At 36.1% G+C, this 23,007-nt stretch overlaps 1 protein-coding gene across 11 annotated transcripts in view; it reads left to right on the top strand.

The window, feature by feature from the left end:
- Positions 1 to 23,007, top strand: part of IMMP2L (inner mitochondrial membrane peptidase subunit 2) — a 538,968-nt gene that overhangs the window by 78,701 nt on the left and 437,260 nt on the right. Inside the window, exon 5 of one of the 11 annotated variants that reach the window (XM_074341014.1) lies at positions 15,199 to 18,223. The exons of 9 other annotated variants lie outside the window; for them this stretch is intronic. In XM_074341014.1, the coding sequence (XP_074197115.1) occupies positions 15,199 to 15,334 (136 nt within the window). In that variant the 3' untranslated portion in view covers positions 15,335 to 18,223. Of the gene's footprint in view, positions 1 to 15,137; positions 18,224 to 23,007 lie in introns of those variants that run through there. One more of the 11 variants, XM_074341015.1, reaches the window with a different exon arrangement.

The raw sequence follows: 23,007 nt of genomic DNA, 5'->3' as shown, positions 1-23,007 counted from the left end.
TGTGTGAGCACATTTGAAAACATGGACTCTGAAGTCCCTCAGATATGTCGAAGAGGGTTCTGTCCTGTGCAGCTTGGCCTGGGGACGGATGTGAAATGGCTCACTGACATGTCCCCACGTCGAACATGGCACAGAGGAGACGGGTAAATGTTTGCGCTCCTAGCTTAGGCCTGCCATGCCACGCGGAGTTTCCCCGGTTTCCTGGGAGGTAAGTTCATGTAGAATCAACGCCCACAACTCTGTGTCCTCTGCGACCTTTCCCGGCTCAGTCAGGCTTCCTCCTCTACGGACCGTGGTCGTCATCCTCTGCTTATCCCGAAGGTGGCCTGGGCCTTGGGTAGATTCATAAGATAACTTACTCTATTGCAAAATGGACTACTTCATGGGGCATAGGCATAAATTATTTATAATTCACAGAGGAATTCTCACCTAACACATTGTGTGGTCTTGTGTGACTCACCCTTTCTGGGCTTCATTTTCTCATCTTCGAAATGAGGGGGATTGAATGAGCTACTTTTTAAACCTCCATCTTAAAAATATCTATGCTATTATGTGTATATGTTTTTACTAACTGATTTAAAAGTCGTGTTGGATGTTCTGGAAGGAAAAAGTGAAGTGAAAAAATCCTCAGTATTTCCAAAGCAAATGTACAATTGAGGCATTTTAGATGGTTATGTGAGGTCGGTGCTCCCCTTCCTATTATCCTGTCACCACAAAGGCTTTTGTTCAGTTGTAGTATGTAAACAGTAATATCACGAGGGCCAGGCCCGCTCGGTTTGACTTTTCAATTCACAGCACTTGGTTGGGCAGCAGTTGTAGAGCAGAAAATGGAAGGGGCGATCAGGAAAGGCCATTTCTGGAAAGCAGAGATGAGGGCATTAGCTGTGCAGTGTGTGGGTGGAATAGGTAGGCAAGGAGATAAGCTCCCAGGGGAAATAGTTCTAGAACAGGCATGCACACTGGGGTGTAAGACAGTGGGGTTTGAGATGCGCCTGCCCGGGGTCTAGGCATAGAAGGGCCCGTTCCAACTGCTGGGCCCCACCTTGACTCAGCATCCTGTCTGGTCCTTCGCTGCCAAATACTGTTCTCGTGGGAGTGGGAGTGAAGCACCTCTGGGGCCAAGTAGTGATTCCTTGTCATATTTCATCCTATGGTGCCTAGCACATCGTAGAAACAGACACATTTGAATTTAGTTCATACTTGCCAGGTGGGGAATAGACGTTGTAATTTCTGTGTTGAGTGTGTGCATGGGGGTGGTGGTGGTGGTGGTGTGGGAATGAGAAGCTTGCTGTTTGTAGCTGATGGTCTTACTGGTCAGCGTCTGTCTGCTAGGAAGGACTCATCCTATGTGCATCCTTGTCACATGGCCTTTGTGTGCTTTCTTTTGCCTCTCAGTTTCATCCAGCTTGTGAACAATACCCTAAAAGAGAAAGGTTTCACCTTCTATTCTCGTTTATTCTAGCCACAGTTTTGTGGCTAGAATAATCTCCAGTAAAGAAACGATTGCTTACTTTGAGTTAGATTTCCCAGGAAATAGTTCTAGCCTTTAACTTCGATTAAAACTGGAATTTTCTTTTTCTAGAGGATTGTCAGATGTTAATTATAAAAAGAACTTGTGTTTGGAAACTGTGAGTACGGAACTCCTGAATATAATAATAATTTAAACTCAGAACCCCTTATTTCTTATGAAGCAGAGATGGCTTCATAAAAAAAAAAAGGTTCTATAATTTTTAATGATTAAGATCTCTTTCCATGCTTAAAATTCTAATGGGTTAGGTTACGGTATGTATATATACCATAACAAAAATCTCTGGCTTTTTGTGATATGTATGATAATCATTCAGAGCTAGGCCTGCCATGTTCAGTTGTACAGGTTGTGCACTGTAGAAGTGTAGTAATGTACTATTCACATATATAAAACATACATGTCTGTATGTGATGACTCTGCAGGTGAATAAGATAGAAAACATTCCTTTACCCCAGGAGTCTACTTTCTAGTGGGCCAGATAAATAATAAACAAGTAAATAAAATATAAATACATCAGATAAAAACAAGTACTAGACAGATAATTAAAACAGTATGATGTGATAATGGCCTTTAGATTAGGTGGTAGGAAGGAATAATAAAATAAAAATAAATGCTAATTAAAAAATAGTCTTTGATAAGTGGCACAATTAAAATTATTTTATATACATCTTTCGAGACTGTTATTTTTATACTTTTATTGCTGAGGATACTGAGGCTGATACAGTTCTTTGTTTTCACTTTGTATTTTTTTCAAAGATCTGTTTTGGCTGATTTTCATTAAAAAAAGAAAAGAATAAGTATAGGTTTGTGAACGTTTTAATGTTAAATTATTTGAGTTTAATTCAATGACAAGATTCCAAGTATAATGAAACAGGGTTTTAAAGAATTCGAGTGACTTTATTTGGATTTTTACACAATGGAAAAAATTCTTTTTTCAGTATTCAGTGATATGTATATCTAAGCATAAGAAGGAAAGATTTGGAAGACAACTCAGATCTGTCTTAGTTAAATATGCATCTTTATTTAGTTTAACTTTTCTAGTTTCTGTATGAAACACCACGATGAGCAATTTTGCTTTTATGTTCTTACATTGTTTAGTTAAAACTATTCCTTTTCTAGTACATAGTGTATTTCTTTCCAGCTTATTGCCTTTGTTTTCTTTTTAATCACAGCATTTTCATGTTGTCACTTGGGTTTTATGTCCATCATTTTAATTGGCTTCAAAATAGAAGATCAAGTGGGTAAGCCACAATTTATGTGATCATTCTTAATCATTTTTAGTTATTTCTGGAGTTTTGCTGTTATAAATAATTTTGTGGTAGACATGTTGTGGCTTACAGCTTTTTTTCTGTATTTTGGAATTTTAAATATAGATTGTCCAAATGTGAATTTCTAAGTACGAATTCCTTTGTTGCCCAAAGAGCATAAACATTTTTTTAAATAGAAATTAGGGACGTTTTGATTTTGATTATTTCACATCATGATTAGACATTCTATGAAGGTTTAACAAGAAAACAGAAACTATGCTTCTATGATTTTCTATGAAGGTTAGAATTAGAGTTTTTGTAGTTTTGGTGAAGTCTGTTGGGGCAATTCTTTAATTAAGTGGATAATCAAAAATTGGAACTACTTAAAATTATTTTTTGATAAATATAAGATTTAGCTGAGCTGACTTACCTTCCCATATCTTATTTCTGTCTTTTGAGCCTCTGCCAACTTACGTCTGCGAACACAAAAGCAGGTCGTTCTGCAGCTAATCTTCAACTGGCAAATCGTTTCTTCTCTTCTGCTCTTCATTTCATCCTGCCACGTTTTGTGTGGACTTCTCACTCTCTTGTGTGTCCTACCATGTTTTTATGGATTTACTCAAAGATCAGACTTAAAAATTACAGAACTGAAGATCAATCAGGCTGGAAAGAACCTTTGTGATCTCTCATTCTGCGTGGCATTTTTTGGTGGCTGATTACAGGTGGATGTTAGTGTATAATGAATGATTTCTGCCAACAATGCGTTTATAGATTAACAAAACCAATGTTAAGGTACTTTGTTACGTATGAGAAGGCCGAGCAAACAAAGTGACCTGCTCGTGAGCGCACGATTTCCTTTTCCTTTGACCAGTGAATCTTGAGAAAGTCCAAAGTGCATTCATTAGTGATGACTGTCATCGTACCGTGCGCTGCATTTCCTCTCTGGTTTATCTGGATTTTGTTTTCTAACAAAAGCGCTGCACATCTGGGCCTAGAGTATGGAGATGCTGCATGTGTAAAAACATGACTGAGATGAAGAACTTTTGTCCTCAAGATAAAAACGGGCACAGTATGTTTAATTTTAACAGTGTCTGTTGACTTGCTGGTGTAATAGAGAAAACAATAAAAGTATTCATGAGCTGAGAAAGGGTCTCATTCTGTGCATCCAGCATCCAGGAAAATACTAGGTTATGCTCCTTAGATCTCTTCAAACAGAGCTTGTTATTTTTAAAATAAATAGTTTAAAGTAGCGTCCCACTACTTTTCTAAGTGATTACTTTTGCTTGCCTTGCTTGAGAAAGGATTTCTTCCTAAATTTGGAATACCTGGTAAATTAAGGACGTTTTGCTGTCAAGTACAAACATTTTATCTATGATTATCTCTCCCATAGGCTAGCAACAGCAGATTGACTCAGAGTTATAGATCTATTATAAGCCCAGATTAAAAATAAAATACTGGACCAGGCTGAAAGGCATACTTGATATCTTTAACTTTTCTTAAAAATTTATAAATTTCAGTACTTCTTTAAACCATTTTTTTTCTACCACAAAAGAAAGGAAGAATAATAATTTAGTGTGCTATATTTAGATAAAATAGCTGTGGTTTGGGGACATATGTTGTTTAGCTTAGACAGGAGGCATATTGCGGAAATTGTGAACATATCAAATGCATTTTCCACATCTTGCCTTACCTTATGTGTTCTCCAATTTCTCTTTTTATTCTCAGTTATCATGTTCTAATCAGGGTCTCAAAGAGGGTTTTGCTATTTATGAGATAAAGCCCGACAGACGAGAGGTCGAGTGGCTGTGTATAATAGAATATAATGTGTTCTCTTATGTTTGCTTTGTATACATGTGGCAGTAGCAACGGAAGGGCAACTACGTCCAGATCATTTTTGCCCTGGAACTCACGTCCTTCCAACTAATTTTAGAACGAGGGCCCTGGGCTTCTGATTTGATTCTGGTCCAGCATGCTTTGCGCAGTGCTGTCTCTGTTACCTTTCTCCTGCTGTGAATTGGGTTCTTGGGCTCTGCATTTCTCCAAGTGGGAGCTGGTATGTCCAGTAAAGAAACTTATGAAATTACCATGATAAATGTTTGTGAAAAGCTCAGAGGGATTCCCTGGGAGAAACCATTTCTCTAAAGTTCTATTGCCTTTGAAATGCAAAATGTAGCTGTTGTAGTTTCAGTTTCTAAGAAACACAGACTGTTTCATCTGGGTTGGAATTCAATTAGATGTGAATCTTTACATCCTTTACTTAATTCTTCTGGGCTATTGTGAAAGGATGATGTTTGATAAATGCGAAATGAGGGATGCTGTGTTGATTTTTTTCTTTCTCTTTTTAGCTGATTTTCAGTGCTTTGTTATGTACTGGGTAGATACCATCCTGATACTCCCAGTTCAGGAACCAGGCATAGAACCATCTGTGGGTGCCCAACTTCCCTAGTCTACTTATGGACCTTTCCTTGTTCAAGCTGCCTCGCCAGCTTCTTTCCTAAGGCCTGGCTTCTTTTGATGATAGGTAAAAGACTCTGGCAAAGCAGACTTTTTTTTTTTCTCTTAAAGAGTAGGCCCTTTAAAGAAGGAGAGTCCCTTTGTGTGTGTGCTCCAATAAAGAGATATGATTATGCATCCGCCTGTTATCTGAAGGCATTATGGGGGCTCAGGCCGTGCTGTGGGGCACTTCTTCAGAGTACGCAATGTGGATAACTGAGAACCTTTGTTCCTAACTGTAGTCGTATTAAATGTTGTGTGAACTGTCAGTGCCCTGGGAGGCTTTTAATTTCATTTTTTAAAAAGGAGTTTTATGTTAAGCAATGTAATTTCCAACTTCTTTAGGGTAGCTAACATCTCAGTGGTTAATGAGTACCCTGAATTGGAGTCTGTGTTTATGTTTCCTTGAAATTCTTCACATGCCGCCCCCTGCCCCCCAACTTTGAGAAGACTACCTGGTATTGTCCTTCCATTTAATTAAACGTTTAAAATGCTACAACCTTCTGCTACGTCATGATACCTTTAAGAAGCTCTTAATCTCTGCTTCAGAAATAAGTGCAGGACTGGGTCTCTCTCTCTCTCTCTCTCTCTCTCTCTCTCTCACACACACATTCACGTGTGCACCACATCAACATGCAGCCCCCTCCTTTTTAGTCCTGGAGGTTCATAGAACCCCTCCTGTCGCTCACTGACGACGCCCAGAGTAAGCACTTCTACAGGTATGACTTAAGTGAAAGGAGAAAAGAAAGATTCACGTTTTGTTAGATGTTTGCAATTTGTCAAAATAATTTCTGTTTTATTTTTCCACTTCCTTTTCTTTTAAAATCAGGAACTGTACTGCTTTCTAAGTACTTGTGGAAAATGAAAGAATGACTCATGGCAACTATGAAGCCATTCCACTAGGGAATACGTACCTATTTGTTCGTGGTTATGTAATATAATTTCAAGTGTTTACAGATTTGGGGAGGTGGTGCACTCATGTCATCTGTGACTTGGTTTATTGTAGACTGTTTTGAACTTTGGATAGTCTTTGAACCTTTTGTACTGTTCTAATTTTAAAATAAAGCACATTGTCAGTAAAACAGAATACGATTTCTTGAGTAAAAATAAAATTGTTAGGCACTTGGACTTGGCCATTTCTTTAGAAAGTTACTCAAAGTAATTTTTTTTTTTTTAAATTTAATGTAGATTTTACTCCTTTAGCAAAAAATATTTTTCTTTTTTGAAATGACAGCTCTGTTTCTTTCACATATGAATCATTTTGTAAAGTTTTTTTTTAGGACTATAGGGATTCACCTAAGTATTTTTAGACATCCAAATTTTTTATATCAAATTGTTTTTCTTTTTTTAATCCTTATTACATAAAAAAATACTATTGAAATCTCTATTTCTTTTCAGTATTCAGTATTCATTTTTCTACTGCCTTGTGTGTTTTCTCATTTATATAAGAAGCCAAACATTTATTTTTTTTATGTAGTCAAGGAGAGCAGAATGACTTATTTGCTAAATAAGGTCCTAATTACCCTATTATTTTCTTTAAGATTGAAATACAAGATCAGGGAACAGTAAAGACAATCACTCTCTTAGAATATTGTGAATAAAAAAGCAACAGGCCGATTCAAATTCCTGCACTCTGCTGACAGGACTGAACCAATGGGCCGTGCAGCCCGAATGCTGCCAGCCCACACTTGTACAAGAGCAGATCACGAAAGATCAAAGTGAAAATCAGTACCACTAGCACTCAGTTTTTTACGTGAGTATAACCAACATTCCAGCAAAATAAGACCCATACCTGGGTCTTCAATTCAGCGTGTTTCTCAAGAAGAGAATGTCAGTGTGATGGGCTTGTCTAAGAGCACTGAGCCTGAAGCTCTGTGTTTGCTCTTAAGGCATTAAAGAAGGTTTAACTATTTTGAAATCTTTATGATATGTTGGGCAAGATTTACAATTTAATAGTTACGTATGAAGACTGTGTTTTGCTTAGTGCCACCATAGCATAGAGATTAATACGTTGATCAATAGTAAAGATCATTTTGCAAGGTTGTGCCTAGATTTACGGACTGTCTGACTCTGAGCAGAAATGTCCCTTTCCGTTTAGCATTTATTGACTTGGATCACGTAAGTGCATCACAAAGTTATATCTTAAAATTCTCACTTCTTTCTATTTCAAAGTGATAATGACGTTCTATTAAATAGTAACCGTCGCTATTATATGTACTAGCAAATGAAATCAGGTTTTCTATTTAATCTTTTTGGTCCTAGAAATCTCTTTTCCCTAGAATCTCTGAATATTTATCTTCTATTATATTCAGTGTTCAGTCTTCAGAACGGCCCTAACAGTACCTTTCCTGCCTGACTTTTTCAAAGGCTCTCAGAACAAAACATCTCATTCCGCCCAGGAATCATTTGAAGATACCTGTAGAACAGGGTTTGAAACAAATTACAAAGCGTCTCGAATCTGAACCTCTGGCTCAGCTCAGTCACGGGGAATTTTTTTAGAGGATTATTTGAGGTGAAGGTCCAGTGATATTTCTGTTCTCAGCCACTAACAGGTAAATGATAAAAGCATTCCAAGGTCTTTGCTAGTGAACTCTGTAAAGAGTGCCAGTCTTGGGTGAGCCGTGAAGTAAGAAGTTTGGATCTCGAAGGGAGCAAATGAAAAACTGTCATGACATTGAAGTGGTCATGAGCTAGGACTTCGTATTAAACTCAAAGGATAAGATGGATTCTCGCTCACCTTAGCTCGTGGCTCAGATTCAGAAGCTTGTCTGTGCAATTGCATGAATGTGTGTTTGGGTGAATATCTGTATTCTTACTCTATATTGAACAGTAAATGCTCCCTGCTGTTTATGTTTCAAGTATCTGATCCTTACCTTAAGCATGTGAGTGTAGAGTGATCTCTATTATATTTTGCAGATGATAAGATCTATTGAAGTAAAACCACGTGTTCAAGAATGTTGCTTAAGTTTTTTAGAGAGCCAGAGTACTCATGAAAGGAAATGGAACTTAAAGATTTAAAGGAAATGGGAATATTTGCGTGCCTCAAAAAGGAAGATGCGAACTATTTAACATATCTAAGATTGCAAACAATTTAGACAGCACTTTGTCATTTTATATTGAGCCAAGTTACGATGTGAGAAACTTGCGTTTTTATTTGCCGTCGGGTCTAGGAAACCGTTCTAATCCTGAGCATTCACTCTTGGGATTTCAGGGCTTCAGAGCTGAGTTTCACAAAGTGAGTTCCAGGTAAAACTTGTTATGGAAGTAAACTCCTAAGTAGTAATAAAATCAAATGTGGACATACTTTTAATTTTTAAAAATGAAATACACGCATCTTGGGTTCAGTGGCAAGTAAGAGATCCCTAGATTATACTGGTGACTGGAAAGATTGCAGACTTCCAACAGCAGTAAGGGAGTAAAAGGCGGGATCCATTGTATGTGCATTAATTTGAGATACTTTGATGTATTCAAGAAGTAACCAATGTAACTTAGTTTCAGCTGTAAAATAAAGTTTCTGTATTATATGCTTAATTATACAACTTTCCACGGTCTGGAATGAACTCTTTCCTCCCTGTACTCCTTACTCCATCTGGAAAAGTTTAACTCATCCTTCATGGTTCAGAAAATGCTCTGCGAGCCATATTCATGTAACACTTACTATAGATCACATTGTACTGCAGTGATGTTGTCTTTTATTTTTTTAATTAAATTTTATTTTCAATTACAGTTGACATTCAATATCATTTTTATATTAGTTTCAGGAGAGTAGCATAGTGGTTAGACATTCATATAATTTATGAAGTGATCTCCTCAGATTAGTCTAGTCCCCACCTGGCACCATACATAATTATTACCATATTAATCACTGTGCTTCCTGTGCTGTACTTTACGTCCCTGTGACTATTTTGTAACTGCCATTTGTACTTCTTAATCCCTTCACCACTTCCCCCAGCCCCCTAACCTCCTCCCATCTGGCAACCGTCAATTTGTTCTCTGTATCTATGAGTCTGTTTCTGTTTTGTTTGTTCATTTGTTTTTTAGATTGCACATACAAATGAGATCATATGGTATTTATCTTTCTCTGAATGACTCATTTCACCTAGAATAATATACTCTAAGTCCATCCATGGTGTTGCAAATGGTAAGATTTTACTCTTTTATGGCTGAGTAATATCCCATTGTGTATATGTACCACCTCTTCTTTATCCAATCGTCTACTGAGGCACATTTGGGTTGCTTCCATATTTTGGCTATTGTAAATAATGCTGCAGTGAACATAAGGGTGCGTATATTTTTTGAATTTGTGATTTGGATTTCTTTGGATAAATATCCAGGAGTAGAATTGCTGGGGCATATGGTAGTTCAATTTTTTTAATTTTTGAGGACTCTGCGTACTGTTTTCCATAATGGCTGCACCAATTTTCAATCCCACTAAACAGTGCACGAGAGTTCCACATCCTTGCCAACACTTGTTATATATTAATTTATTGATGATGGCTGTTTTGACAGATGTGAGCTGATATCTGACTGTGGTTTTAATTTGCATTTTCTCTGATGATTAGTGATGTTGAATATTTTTTCAATTCTGTTGGCCATCTGTATGTCCTCTTTGGAGAAATGTCTGTTCAGGTCCTCTGTCCATTTTTCAATTGGATTTGTTCTTTTGGTGTTGAGTTGTATGAATTCTTTATAAATTTTGTATATTAACCCCTTACTGGATGTATCATTAGTGAATATCTTCTCCCATTCAGTAGGTTGTCTTTTCATTTTGCTGATGGTTTCCATTGCTGTGCAAAAACTTTGTGTAGTCCCATTTACTTTTTATTTCTTTTGTTTCTCTTGCCTGAGGAGATAGAGTAGAAAAAAATATTACTAACAGCAGGGTCAGAGAGTTTACTGCTTGTGTTTTCTTCTAGGAGTTTTATGGTTTCGGGTCTTACATTTAAGTCTTTAGTACATTTTGAGTTTATTCTTGTATATGGTGTAAGAAAGTGGTCTAATTTCATTTTTGCATGTATCTGTCCAGTTTCCCCAACACCATTTATTGAATAGACTGTCTTCAGCCCCATTGCATATTCTTGCCTCCTTTGTCGTAGATTAATTGACCATATAGGCATGGATTTATTTCCGGGTCTCTGTCCTGTCTCACTGATCTGTGTGTCTGTGTTTATGCCAGTACCTGCTGTTTGGATTGCTGATAGCCTTGTAGTGTAGTTTGACACCAGGTAGCATGATACTTCCAACTTTCTTCTTCTTTCTCAAGGTTACTTTGGCTATTCGGGGACTTGTGTGGTTCGATATAAATTTTAGGATTATTTGTTCTAGTTCTGTCAAAAGTGCCATTCATATTTTGATAGGGATTGCATTGAATCTATAGATCACTTTGAGTAGAATGGACATTTTAATGATGTTTATTCTTCCTATCTATGAGCATGGTATATTTCCCTTTATTTGTATCTTCTTTAATTTATCTCTTCAATGTCTTATAATTTTCTGAGTAGAAACCTTTTACTTCCTTGGTTAAATTTATTTCTAAGTATTTTATTTTTTTGATGCAATTGTAAATGGGATTTTTTGCTTAATTTCTCTTGCTGATAGTTTATTATTGATATACAAAAATTCACCCAAACTGTGAATATTGATTTTGTATCCTGCTACTTTACTGAATTCATTTATCAGCTCTAACAATTTTTTGTGTGGAATCTTTAGGGTTCTCTCTATATCATGTCACCTGCAAATAGTGACAGTTTTATGAAATTATCTTTATTAGCACTTGGAAACATCAGGTACATAGAAGGCATATGTGAACGAATGAAGGAGTGGATGAATGTTGTTCATAAATTTAACAAGATTTTTATTTAGTTTTAAGTATTTGCATAGTTTTAATAAATACCTGATAGGATCAAGCAAGGGGATAGTTAAAATCTTTGGGAATGCCAGCTGATTCCTCTTTTTTTACTGGGTGAATTTTAAAGTGAAAAGGATTATGAAGAAGTGATTTTTAAAAAGTTTAAAAGATTTTATTATGGAAATTTTCAAACAGAGAATTTGAAAGAATTTCACAGTGATTACTAGTCTATCCACCACTCATATTTTAGCAAACATTTTCTATTACGTATCTATCCATCTATTTATCCCTCTATTCATCCAACAATTCATCTTAATTTATTTATGATGCATTTAAAAATAAATTGTAGGCATGTCCCCCTAAGTACTTCAGCATGCATATTATTGTTTTTTATTTTTTTCTCTTGAAGTAAAATTTAAATGCAATGGACATGCATAAATCTTAAGGGAAGCTTATGAATTCTGACATATTCATATACCAATTTAATCCAAACCTCTATCAAGATATGGAACCCATCACCCCAGAAAATTCTCTCATGTCTGTTACCAGTCAACCTCTGCCCTTACACTCCCCAGGTAACCATTTTTTTCTGATTATTTTCCCCCTGTACCACAGAAGAGTTTTGTCAAAACATGACATCCTTAAGGAATCAAAGTACGTAAATGTTTAAGTGAAAAGCAGAGAAAGGTGAGGAAAGACTGTGTGAAGTGATCTTAAAAATGATGGCTGGAAAACCTGAGAGGTAATTGATGAAGGAAAGCTAAATGACTTCATGAAATGACAAATGACGTGGATTTAGGGGAATGCTAGAAGTACAAACAGCTAGCATTCCATTAAGCCTTGTAATTGCTTATAATGTCATTACACTATATAAACCTGAAAAGTCACTTGACAGAGCTTTTTGCCTGGTGGTCATCAAAAGTAACATAATTCTCTGACCCCAAAATGCGCATATTTTATAAAGGTTAGGCAGTGGAAATACGACAACTGTTTGAAATGTTTTGCTTTTGTGATAGAATTGCTTAGTATTTGGCTTTTAAAATGATCTATTATAAAATGTCGATGAAAATACACAGAGTTTTAATTATTGTGCAATGAAGAAAATTACTTTGGAATATATAAAATTCCTTTGTATTAAGAGTCTCGGTATTTAAAATATAATTTTTAATGTAGTATAGTTATATATCATGCACAGCTATACAGATAGATCTAAGGAATCTTTTGGAGCAAAAATTAATAAGACCAGGTCTTATTTTACTATAATATAAGACCGAGAATATAATATAATATAATATAATATAATATAATATAATATAATATAATATAATATAATATAACATAACATAACATAACATAACATAACATAACATAATATAATATATAATACCGTGTCTTATATAAGACCGGGTCTTATATGAATTTTTGCTCCAAAAGATGCATTAGAGCTGATTGCCCGGCTAGGTCTTATTTTCGGGGAAACATGGTGGTATAAAATGTCTTCTAGCTGAGGAGTCTCGAGGCATCACGCTGTTGAAGTGGGATGTTCAGATTTATTTGCCTTTATTATTGACAGAGGCATGTATAGATTCTGGAACAAGCCTGAATCAAGATTTGTTTAAATGTGTATTAATCTGCACGAAGTTTATACCTCTTCTGTTCAGATGAAGCCTTCTGTTAAAAAAGACAGAACAACAAATTCTAAGATTGAGATTGGTACATAAATTAGCAATAGTTATACACAATTCTGGGGTTCCACTGCTTGGGGTGAAACCCAGCTCAGCCAGTAACTAGGTATGTGACTTCAAGGAAGTTACTTACTCTTTCTTCATCTTTAAAATATGGATCATAATGGGTCGCTCCCTTAGAGAATTGTGAGTTATAAATTTGGAAATGCATGTAAACAGGCCTGAGAGTTAAATAAATGTCAGTAAATTTTTTTTTTTTTTAAGTTTTATTATAAAATGGACATACCACAAAATGCATCATTTTAACCATTTTGAAGTGTACATTTCAATGGCATGGAGTGCAGCCATCTCCACCATCCATGTCCGGAAATTTTTCATCTTTCCCAACTGAAAGTCTGTTCCCATTAATCACTAACTCAGTACCCCCTCGTTCCTCCCTCCCCACAACCCTTGGGTACCACCATTCCATCTTCTGTCTCCACGAATAGAACAACTTTTGGGGTAAGGGTGCTAAGTTCTCTCTTCTAATCCTCCTAGTTAAGAAATTTCTTCTTTCTTTTTTATCTTTAGTAAGTGTATAAAATCAGGGTTAACTACTATAATTTGTATATTCCATGTCCAAGTTCAGTTCTTGAATTTTTTAACATAACTGCTCATTTTGTTTTCTTTAATGCCACTGAAATCTTTTTGTCTTGGCTGCCAGAATACTGTTCATACATTAGAATAACATTATTCCACAGCTATAGGAGACAGCAACAAAAACACTTCTGAATAAGTGTCCCTAGGCAATTATATAAATTCAATCCACTTAAAGCTTTAGCCATTTATGTGAAATTAGGCATTACATTTGATTTCCACCTATGGCTATAGCTTTCAGAAATTTGATTTACTATTTATTTGATGTAATTTCAGGCTGAGAATATCTTTGCAATACAATCATGAGAAATTAGGTTACTTGAAGTATGCTTAATGAAGTGTAAAGGGCATGAAATAAAATATAAATAAAATATACCTTAAGGAATATGTGTGTAAATGGCATTTAGCTTGGGACATTTTTAGATTTCTATTGTAAGTGCATTTTCATAATACATAAAGGTGGTTTTTATAAATGTTGGTATCATTTAGAACCTTTTCTAAATTTAATTAGATGGAGTATATTCATATTGTTGTGAAATTTTTTGTTTTGAAATTTTTGTTCTGAAATTTTCGTTTGTTTTTTATTTTTTATTTTAAATAAACTGATATCGTCAGGCCAGCATTTGGTTCAATATATGGTGTACTCAAAGAAAAGTCTTGGTTGTTGAATAAGCATAACTGTCACTGTGGTAAGAATTTCAGTCATTAGCAAGACAAAGCAGTAAGGCACTCAGTGTAACCTAATTACCAGGAATGACATTTGTATTAGTGGTAGTGAGATGTGAGCTTTTTGTACTGAAGCTTGAAGAGATACCAGATAAGGTATACAGTGAGCAGAAGGGAAGAGATGTGTTTCAAATCAACCCTTTTAAATCCTGGGGTTCAGTGACAATGTGACTGGATTATTGGTTTTGTAACCCATATAGAGTGAAGAAACGAAAATGTAGAGATGGTTAATTGGCAAATATATATTTTAATCCAGCATAGTTTCCTAGCATCAGGGGAAGATGAAGGTTTTCTTGGGGACTTGAAACGTAGACCTGCTGGGCGAAGTTCTCTTTAAGAAAAAAAATACAATATTGCAAACGCAATTTTATGTACAAAAGCCAATATTTATTTAGAATGAAAGAAGAAATCACAACAGATCGGTTTTCAAGAAAAGATGTCCGATAACATAATCACCACAATATTTACAAAAATAACATTTTTAAACTGCTGATCGTACTTTAGACAATTTTTTCCCCACATCTACAGATGTAGAGTCTTTGATTGCCTCTCTCTGTGACAATGCTTTTACAATATGGTTTCCAACAGAGAGATTTGAGAGATGAATTAGCCTGGCTTGTAGCCTGGCTAATCAAATTTTGTTTTTGTTACTGATAGTTGAAGTGTGTAGAACAGGCAACTTCATTCACAGACATACTGAGTGTTTGTAGAGCTGCTATGGATCTGTGTTCTACAAACAGGGTTTCTGAAAGCTCTATTTCATGCGTGTCTCATCAAAAAAAGAGAGAAAAGAAATGTATGATGCATTTCTGTGCATCATGCATCTTTGCATCTCTGTACGATGCACAGAATTCTGTGTGCATTGTGAACTATATACCTAGTAAGAGAAATATGATTTGACTAGGCATTGATTAAAAACTAACTCATCTGCTTATACTCTTTTCATATCTCATGACTGGAAAAATTCCCCACAGACTAGCTTCTGACTGTCTACGTTCACACTTTGCTTCTCCTCTACTTACCACCTGCCTCTAGTTCTGGTTGCCATGGAACACATTCACCTCCCGATAGACATCCGACTCTGCACCTTCATTTCCTGGCTCCAGGTGAGTGGGAAGAAAGGTGGAACCCTAGAAGCCAACCGTGCAGTAGAACAGACGGCAACGATTAGTTCCCCATGAACGTGACTGACACCATGTGCACAGTATATCCCACTAAACTCACACTGAACGTATCACCAGTTCACCTTCCTCTGCTGGACCCCGACGTTGCCCACTGTGACTGGCACCGCCTGGCCCAAGAGGCAGGGCAGTGGAGGGGAAGTGGGAGTGGAAAGAGAAAGACATTTTTATGGTGAAAACGTTTTTTGCAAATTTTATGGAAATACGTAATCATGAGAACACATTGCTCAGGCCCCTCCCGGGTCTCTGAAGGGTCTGTTCAAGCGAGGAGGACTGAAGCTTAAGCTTCATGAGTTCAGTGTATGTGAATCCAACTCTGTAAAATGATGCTTTTCCTGCAGTGGTGGAAACCTGCACTGTCCAATATGTTAGCTGCTAGGCACCATGCGGTGGTTGAATACTTGGAATGGGACGAGTGCCACCAAGGAACTGAATCTTGAATTTTATGCAGTTTTAATGATTTTAAATTTAAATAGGTATATGTGGTTAATGGTTGCTGTACTGGACAGCTCAGGTCTAGCATCTACTTTATTCATATTTTTATGTAAAATTAGTGCTCAATTTAATTCTGTTAAAGATATTATGACTCATATCACATTGTGCTTGCCTTATAATGTCAATTAGTTGTTAAATTCTCAGTTGTGACTTAAATTCTGTATTACATAGGATACATTTATTGTTTACTGAACAAAGTAGGCAGTTCTCATAATTATGGACAAAAGTTATGCTTGCAGATCTATCTATGTTAAGCTGAAAAAACACCTTAAAAGTGTTTGCTCTGGTTAGACTTTTTTGATATTCTTCCTAGAAAATGAACAAACCATATTGAAACATCTTAACTTTTGGGTTAAAATTATTGTTTTCAAACTGGGGGTTAAAACTTTTATTTTTCTCTTTGGAAATTTAATAAAATGTTTCCAAAGATTAAAGAAAAGTGGATTATTTGGTTGACAGGCTTAATAATTTGATTAGTACTTAGTTTATTAATCCTAGTGGTCTAAACCAGATTCCAAAATCTGGGGTACATCTAGTCTTGCTATGACATGGAATTGGACAGTAACCCATGAATATTTAATTGGCAGAAAAAAGAGAGAGTATGCATATTATTTAGTACAATTATGTGAACTGCCATTATGGCATATCATTACGTAGAATTTTCTGAAAAACTTCGCAAATTTTATTCACCATATGCCTAGCACAGGATAGAAATTTAATATTTTATTAGTAATGCAGTGAACATGTGACTTTTCAAGCACCACATATAAAGTTTCAGTGTGTTCTTTAATGGAATAATTAATAATTCATGTACTAGTGATTGTTATTTGCACAGTCAAGAGTTGACAGAAATTGGGATTAGATGTTCTACATGTAATGTCATTAATATTTAGACTGACTCGATTAGCTTTTTGAAAATTGAGGTGAAATTCACATAACATAAAACTAACCATTTAAAGCATATAGTTCATTGGCATTCACAATGTTGTGTCACCTCTGTTTAGTTCCAAAACATTTTCATTATCACCAAAGGAGTCCCCCTTGCCCAGAATGGATTTACCTATTCTGAATATTTTATAAATGAAAATACAACATGTGGCCTTTAATTTCTGGCTTCTTTCACTTGGCATGTTTTCAAGGTTCATCCACATCGCATGGCATGTATTAGCACTTCTTTTTAAGGCTGAATAACATTCCATTGTATGGCTGGACCACATTTTGTTTATCCATTCATTTATTAGAATAACTTTTCAATGCAATGGAAACTATGTTTTTCAGTAATTTTCTTAACCTGTTCTAAGCCTTGATTGGCCATAAACATTTTTGTCTGTAGTTATTTAATATTCCTCAGATTTCGCTTACTGAGATATTACTAATATTTCATTTTTCCCTCTCACTCTCATTTTTATTCACTAATTTTTATATCCTTTTTTTGTGCTTAACATTATGTATGAACTTCCCTTTAAAGTATTTCTTAATGTTAATAAGATAGTCTAATACACATACTCTAAATTTAGTCTGAGGAATCACAGAGTGATAAGGCTAGGAGAAAAAGAAAACTTACTATCTATGAGAATGATACCATTAGTTTTTTAACTATTTGATAAGAAAAGAAAACCAACAGAAAAATCAAACACCCTTTTTATTCACCTGTCATAAAAAGTCATAAAAATCTTCAGATGTTTGATTTTCAATATTCTCTTCCATAGCAGAGAATATACATAATCTTTTAAAAAATCGTTTGCCTCACCAGAATTTTAAACTCTGTGCTATGTGTTACATCATGGTATGAGGATTTTTGCTTTTCATCTCTTTCACTTGGTTGGCTCTTACTTTTTGATTTTCTAGAGACTGGCACATAGAGAAGCATGCCCATTGACTTTGCTTTTGGAAAATTATATAAAATCTCTATGCAGAAATTCGGGACTCATGACATTTTATTTGCAGATTTTTAAAATTTTGTTTTTTCTTTGTACTTTTTTTGGGGGCAGAACCTGCATACGTGTGTTTGTTTTAAAATGATCACTTGGTAACAATTTGAAAAATCCTAAGTAGCATTTTTAAAAGTTTCTTCTGATACTTTTGATCTTGCATTTTACTCCTTTTTATCCATTTTTTTTAATAGGCCACGGTTGTGTCATATATGCTATTTGTAATTTGGCTTTTCAAAATGTCAAACACCAGTTATATGCAAACTAAAGTAATTTCCATTTTTATGACTTTGAAATTCAGTTCATTTTTCAGAATAAACAAAACCCCAAGTGACTTCTTTTAGTGTAATTTGTTGACTTTGGTGGTTTGTCAGCTTAAAGGTAAAAGATGGTATTAGTTTTCTATTGCTATGTAACAAATTATCACCAGCTTAGTGGCTTAGAACAACATAAATTAATTATCTCACAGTTTTCATGGGTCAAACCTTATGCTAATGGGCTCCGCATAGCTGGATTCTGTGCTCAGCACCTCACAGGCTAAAGTTAAGATCTTGGGTGGGCTGTGATCTCCTGGAGTTCTCTTTCATGCTCATGTGGTTTTTGGCATAATTCAGTTTCTTGGGGTTGTATGATTGAGGCCCCAATATTTTTCTAGCTGTTGTCTGGAGACTGCTCTCAGTCTGGGACGACCCTCTTAGGGCCTTGCTACAATGGCCCCTCCCAAGGTCTCTTCAAGGTCAACAGGAGAATCATTCAGGCTCTGAGACTCTTCCTTCAGGAAGGGCCAGTCTCTTTTAAGGGCTCACCTGATTAGCTCAGAATAATCTCCCTCTGACGAAATCAAAGTCAGATGCTTTGGGACCTTAATGTCATCTGTAGAATCCCTTCACTTTTGTCATGTGACATAATCTAACACGGAATAAACACAATCATAGTTATAGTCCTGTCCACAAAGGGGAAGAGGTCATGCCTAGTGTGCCCACCACGGGGCAGGCATGTTGGAGTCCGCTTAGAATTCTGCTTACCAGAAGTTCTGTGAAATTTTAAAAATGTGTGTGTGTGGGTGTTCAAAATTAGTAGACTGTATGTTTTAGAGCAGTTTTAGGTTTACACAAAAGTTGAACCGAAAGTAAGTTGAAAGGAGAGCTCTCATAGCTCCCCTCTCCTTCTACAGTTTCCCTTATTATTCTTGCATTAGTGGGGTACAGTTGTTCACATTGATGAACCAACATTGATACAATATGATTAACTCAAGTCCATGGTTTACATTAGGGTTCAGTTTTATTGGTTTTGACAAATGCATAATATTATGTATCTACCATGACAATATCGAGCAGAAGAGTTTTAACTCCCGAAAAGTCCCCCGTCCTCCACCAGTTTACCCCCCACCCTCCCCCTGAACCTCTGGCAACCACTGCTCTTCTTACTGTCTCTCATGATTTTGCTTTGCCGCAGTCCCGTATAGTTGGATCATACAGTATGTAGCCTTTTCAGACTGGCTTCTTTCACTTAATAATCTGCATTTAAGATTCCTCCATGTCTTTCTGTGGCTTGAGGGCTCATTTCCTTGTAGCACTGGATAGGATCCCATTGTATAGAATGCTGTTTACTGAGGAATCTGTCCTCTGGGTGCTTTTGGTTTTTGCTGGGAAACTGCCCGTGGAGGCATCACTGAAACTGTCTTGGAAGCCTCCTGTGGCGGTCGGAAGAAGGGGCTTGTCTTTCTGATTCCGGTGTGCGTTATTCTCTGCTTGTTGCTGTGGTGTGTGGTGGAGGTGAGCCAACACCGGGGGGCTGGCCGAGTTCTCCGGGAAGAGGCTCATGGGGACGCTACTGTAACTTTCTGGGGCACTGCTAGGTGGCGCTGGTGAGACTGGCTGGGGAAACTCCCTGGGGACCATCTGCTGGATCTCGCTGGGAAGTTTGGCAGGGGAGTGCTGCTGACACCTGCGGGGGGTGGTCGTGCACCGGGCACCCCTGTGCTCCTGGCTGCCTAAGGAGCAGGAAGAGAAGAGCACGTTGGAACCAGAGAGAGAAGTCCTTCCCTCCTGCAATGTTCTTTCAGCACCCTCTACTCAACATCATGGCAGCTGGCAGAGAAGAAATGATACAGGGCCCAGCTCCAGGGTCACCAAGCAAGGCAATGAAGGGAAGCTTGAAGTTCAATGGCAAGAAGTTGGTAACTGCACACTTTCTATTTCTGTTATGTCAGTGCAAAAGTAATTGCAGTTTTTGCAATTATAACCCTTTAAACCGCAATTACTTTTGCGCTAACCTAATACTTTGCTGATAATTATTATTTTTTTAAATCAGAAATGAATATTGACTATTGTCACTTGCTTTTATGCAGCTATCAAGATGGTGGTATGGCTTTGTTTTTTTAATCTGTTAATATGGTTAATTACATTGATTGGATATTTAAATGTTAAATCAATCTTACATTCCTGGAGAGGCCATACCTTGGTTATGATGCATTATCCTTTTCTGTATGTTGCTAGATTTGATTTGGTAATATTTTTTTTAAAGACACATATGTCTACATTTATGAGGTGTATTGATCTGTCATTTTCTGTAATGGCCCTCTGGTTTTAGTGACTTTATAAAATAAGTTAGGAAGTATTCCTTCTTCTCTTTTCTTTCCTAAACAACTTTGTGTAGGATTTATCTCATTTCTTCCTCAAATATTTAATAGAACTTACCAGTGAAGCCATCTGGTTTTAGAATTGTCTTCCTGAGAAGACATGTAGTTATAAATTCAATTTTTGAGATTGATGATGGGCTTCTTATTGAGTCAGTTTTGTAATTTGTGTCTTTCAAGCGATTTATCCATTTGCTCTAATTTAGCAAGGATATTGGATAACTATAATGTAGAATTGTTCATAATATTCCCTTATTGTTGGACTGCCGAAACATCTGTAGAACATCCTCTTGGATTTCTGGTATTTATAATTTGTGTCTCCATTTTCTCCATCTTTGTAACTAGAGGTTTATCATTTAAAAAAATGTGTTCAGAAAAGCAGCTTTTGGTTTGTCTGTTTTCTATTTTTTTATTATTTACTCTTATTTTTATTTCCTGTTTTCTATGTACTTTGGTTTTAATTTGCTTTGGTTTTTCTATTTAAGGTAGAAATTTGATTTTTAAAGATACACATTTTCTTCTAAATGAGTGGAACCCAAATTTTGTTGCAAATTGAAATGATCTGAGTCTTTAAAAAATACTAATGCCTGTTTCCCAACTCTAGACATTGTGATTTAATTGTTTAAATCAATAGGGAGTGCAGTGGGGTATTTACTAATTCTCCGGGTGATTCTAACGTGCCGCAGTTTATGAAATGTTGCTACGAGTACTATTTGAGCTTTTCCCCAAAAATTTTGATACACTGTGTTTTAATTTTCATTCACTTGAGGTTATTTTTAAATTTCCTTTGTGACTTCTGTCTTTTCTCCAGTGTTTATTTAGAAGTATATTGCTTGGTTTCCAATATTTCAGGACATCTCTTCTTTTTGTAAAATTGATTTTTAGTTTAATTGCTTTGTGATTAAAGAAAGTATTCTGAGTGATTTTAATACTTTGCAATTTGAGTCTCTTTTTTATTTTTTAATGCCTGACATATGATGTCTCTTGGTTAGTTTATGAATATTTTGCCCACTTTTCTGGTTACATACAGAGTTGGGAGGGCAGTCCTGTGGCAATCCAGCAGAGTGATTTTCCCCACTTAAATTCATTATAGTGAATGTCTGCTCTAAACATGAATATTGAATCTGGTTACTCTTTGAAGCAAGCTTTATGTTACTGTGTATGTATTTTTGTTTTCAGGGATTTCAAAGAATTGTTTTATACAGAGACCAAAAAATTACTTAATCAGTGTTATAACATACTGACATCTTAGAAAAAACAAAAAACTGACAGATTTTTCACAGAGGTTAAGGTGCTCTTTAGGTCTTCCCTCCCTCCCTTCCTTCCTTCCTTCCTTCCTTCCTTCCTTCCTTCCTTCCTTCCTTCCTTCCTTCCCTCCCTCCCTCCCTCTTTCCCTCCCAACCTCCCTCTCTCTTTTCGTCCTTCCCTCCCTTCTCTCTCTCTCTCTCCCTCTTCCTCCCTCCCTCGCCCCTCCATCCTTCCTTTTTTTGTTCAAGTTGATGATTTCATTCACGACATCGACAGCATCTACAGGTTGTTTTAAAAATGGATTGGGAATTAAAATGCACACATGCTGTTGGGATGGTTGTCACCGTGGAGTGTGCTGAGTTATGTGAGTTACTCACGGTTGTGTTACCCACGAGAACTATTTAATGTGCTTGGTTATATAGATCTGCAAGTTTTAAAATATGGGCTGATGTCCATATTGAATCATAAATTTATTATTGGTGCATTGCTTCCTAGGCAGGCACATTTTACTCTAAGATAGTTAAGGACAGGAATTAATTTTCTGTTATGGAATGGTTTCTTCAACTTTAAATTAATGCCTTAAATGTACATATTACTAACTTGGATAACCAACACACACAAAAGTTGTTTAATTATTAGTTCAGAACATAAATTAATTACAAAAACACTAGAGGAAGCATTTAGGGAAAAATATTTCTGCATAAAAGCAATTTAACTGACAGAAACTTGTCAGCACTTAGAAACATTTATTCTCAGTTATAAATGGCACACATCTTAACACCATTTTTATTCTAGCTCTGCATCAATATATCATTAAGACAAAAGTGCTGACATGGAGCGTTCAGTCTTAGCCTGCAAAGGTATGGAAAGTGAATGTGGTTTTAGTTACACATCCTGTTTCCTCAGTCGGGGTTTTCTGTTTTATTTTGAGTGTTTAAAATACATTGTTGTCAAATATTACAGTCTTGCTGATCATTTATAAGAGGTGCCTTCATTTTTCTCTTTTTTAATATTGACTATATACAAGATGGTTCATTTATCAGCTCTCTTATCTAGAGCTGTCTCTAAATTTGAGGGTGTTTTACTGGAAGGTACATGAGAAGTTATTGTTCCTAAGTTTTCCATTTATATTGGTTTACTGCCACGTGAAATTTATAACTAAGCTTTAATCTGCAAAAGAGAAAACATACTGTCATCTCATCTTGTTCCATTGTACTTTTCATGCCTTCACTTTTGTGACACTGTTGCACTAGAAACATCTTTGTCATAGAGTATTTGTGACTCAGTGTGTTTGTGTTTTTGTGTATGTTTATGTATGACTCTTGCTGAATAAAGTTCTATTTATGTATAC

Source organism: Rhinolophus sinicus, linkage group LG09 (assembly GCF_036562045.2).
Source record: "Rhinolophus sinicus isolate RSC01 linkage group LG09, ASM3656204v1, whole genome shotgun sequence".
Lineage (NCBI taxonomy): Eukaryota > Metazoa > Chordata > Mammalia > Chiroptera > Rhinolophidae > Rhinolophus > Rhinolophus sinicus.
This window is presented reverse-complemented; position numbering and strand designations above follow the sequence as displayed.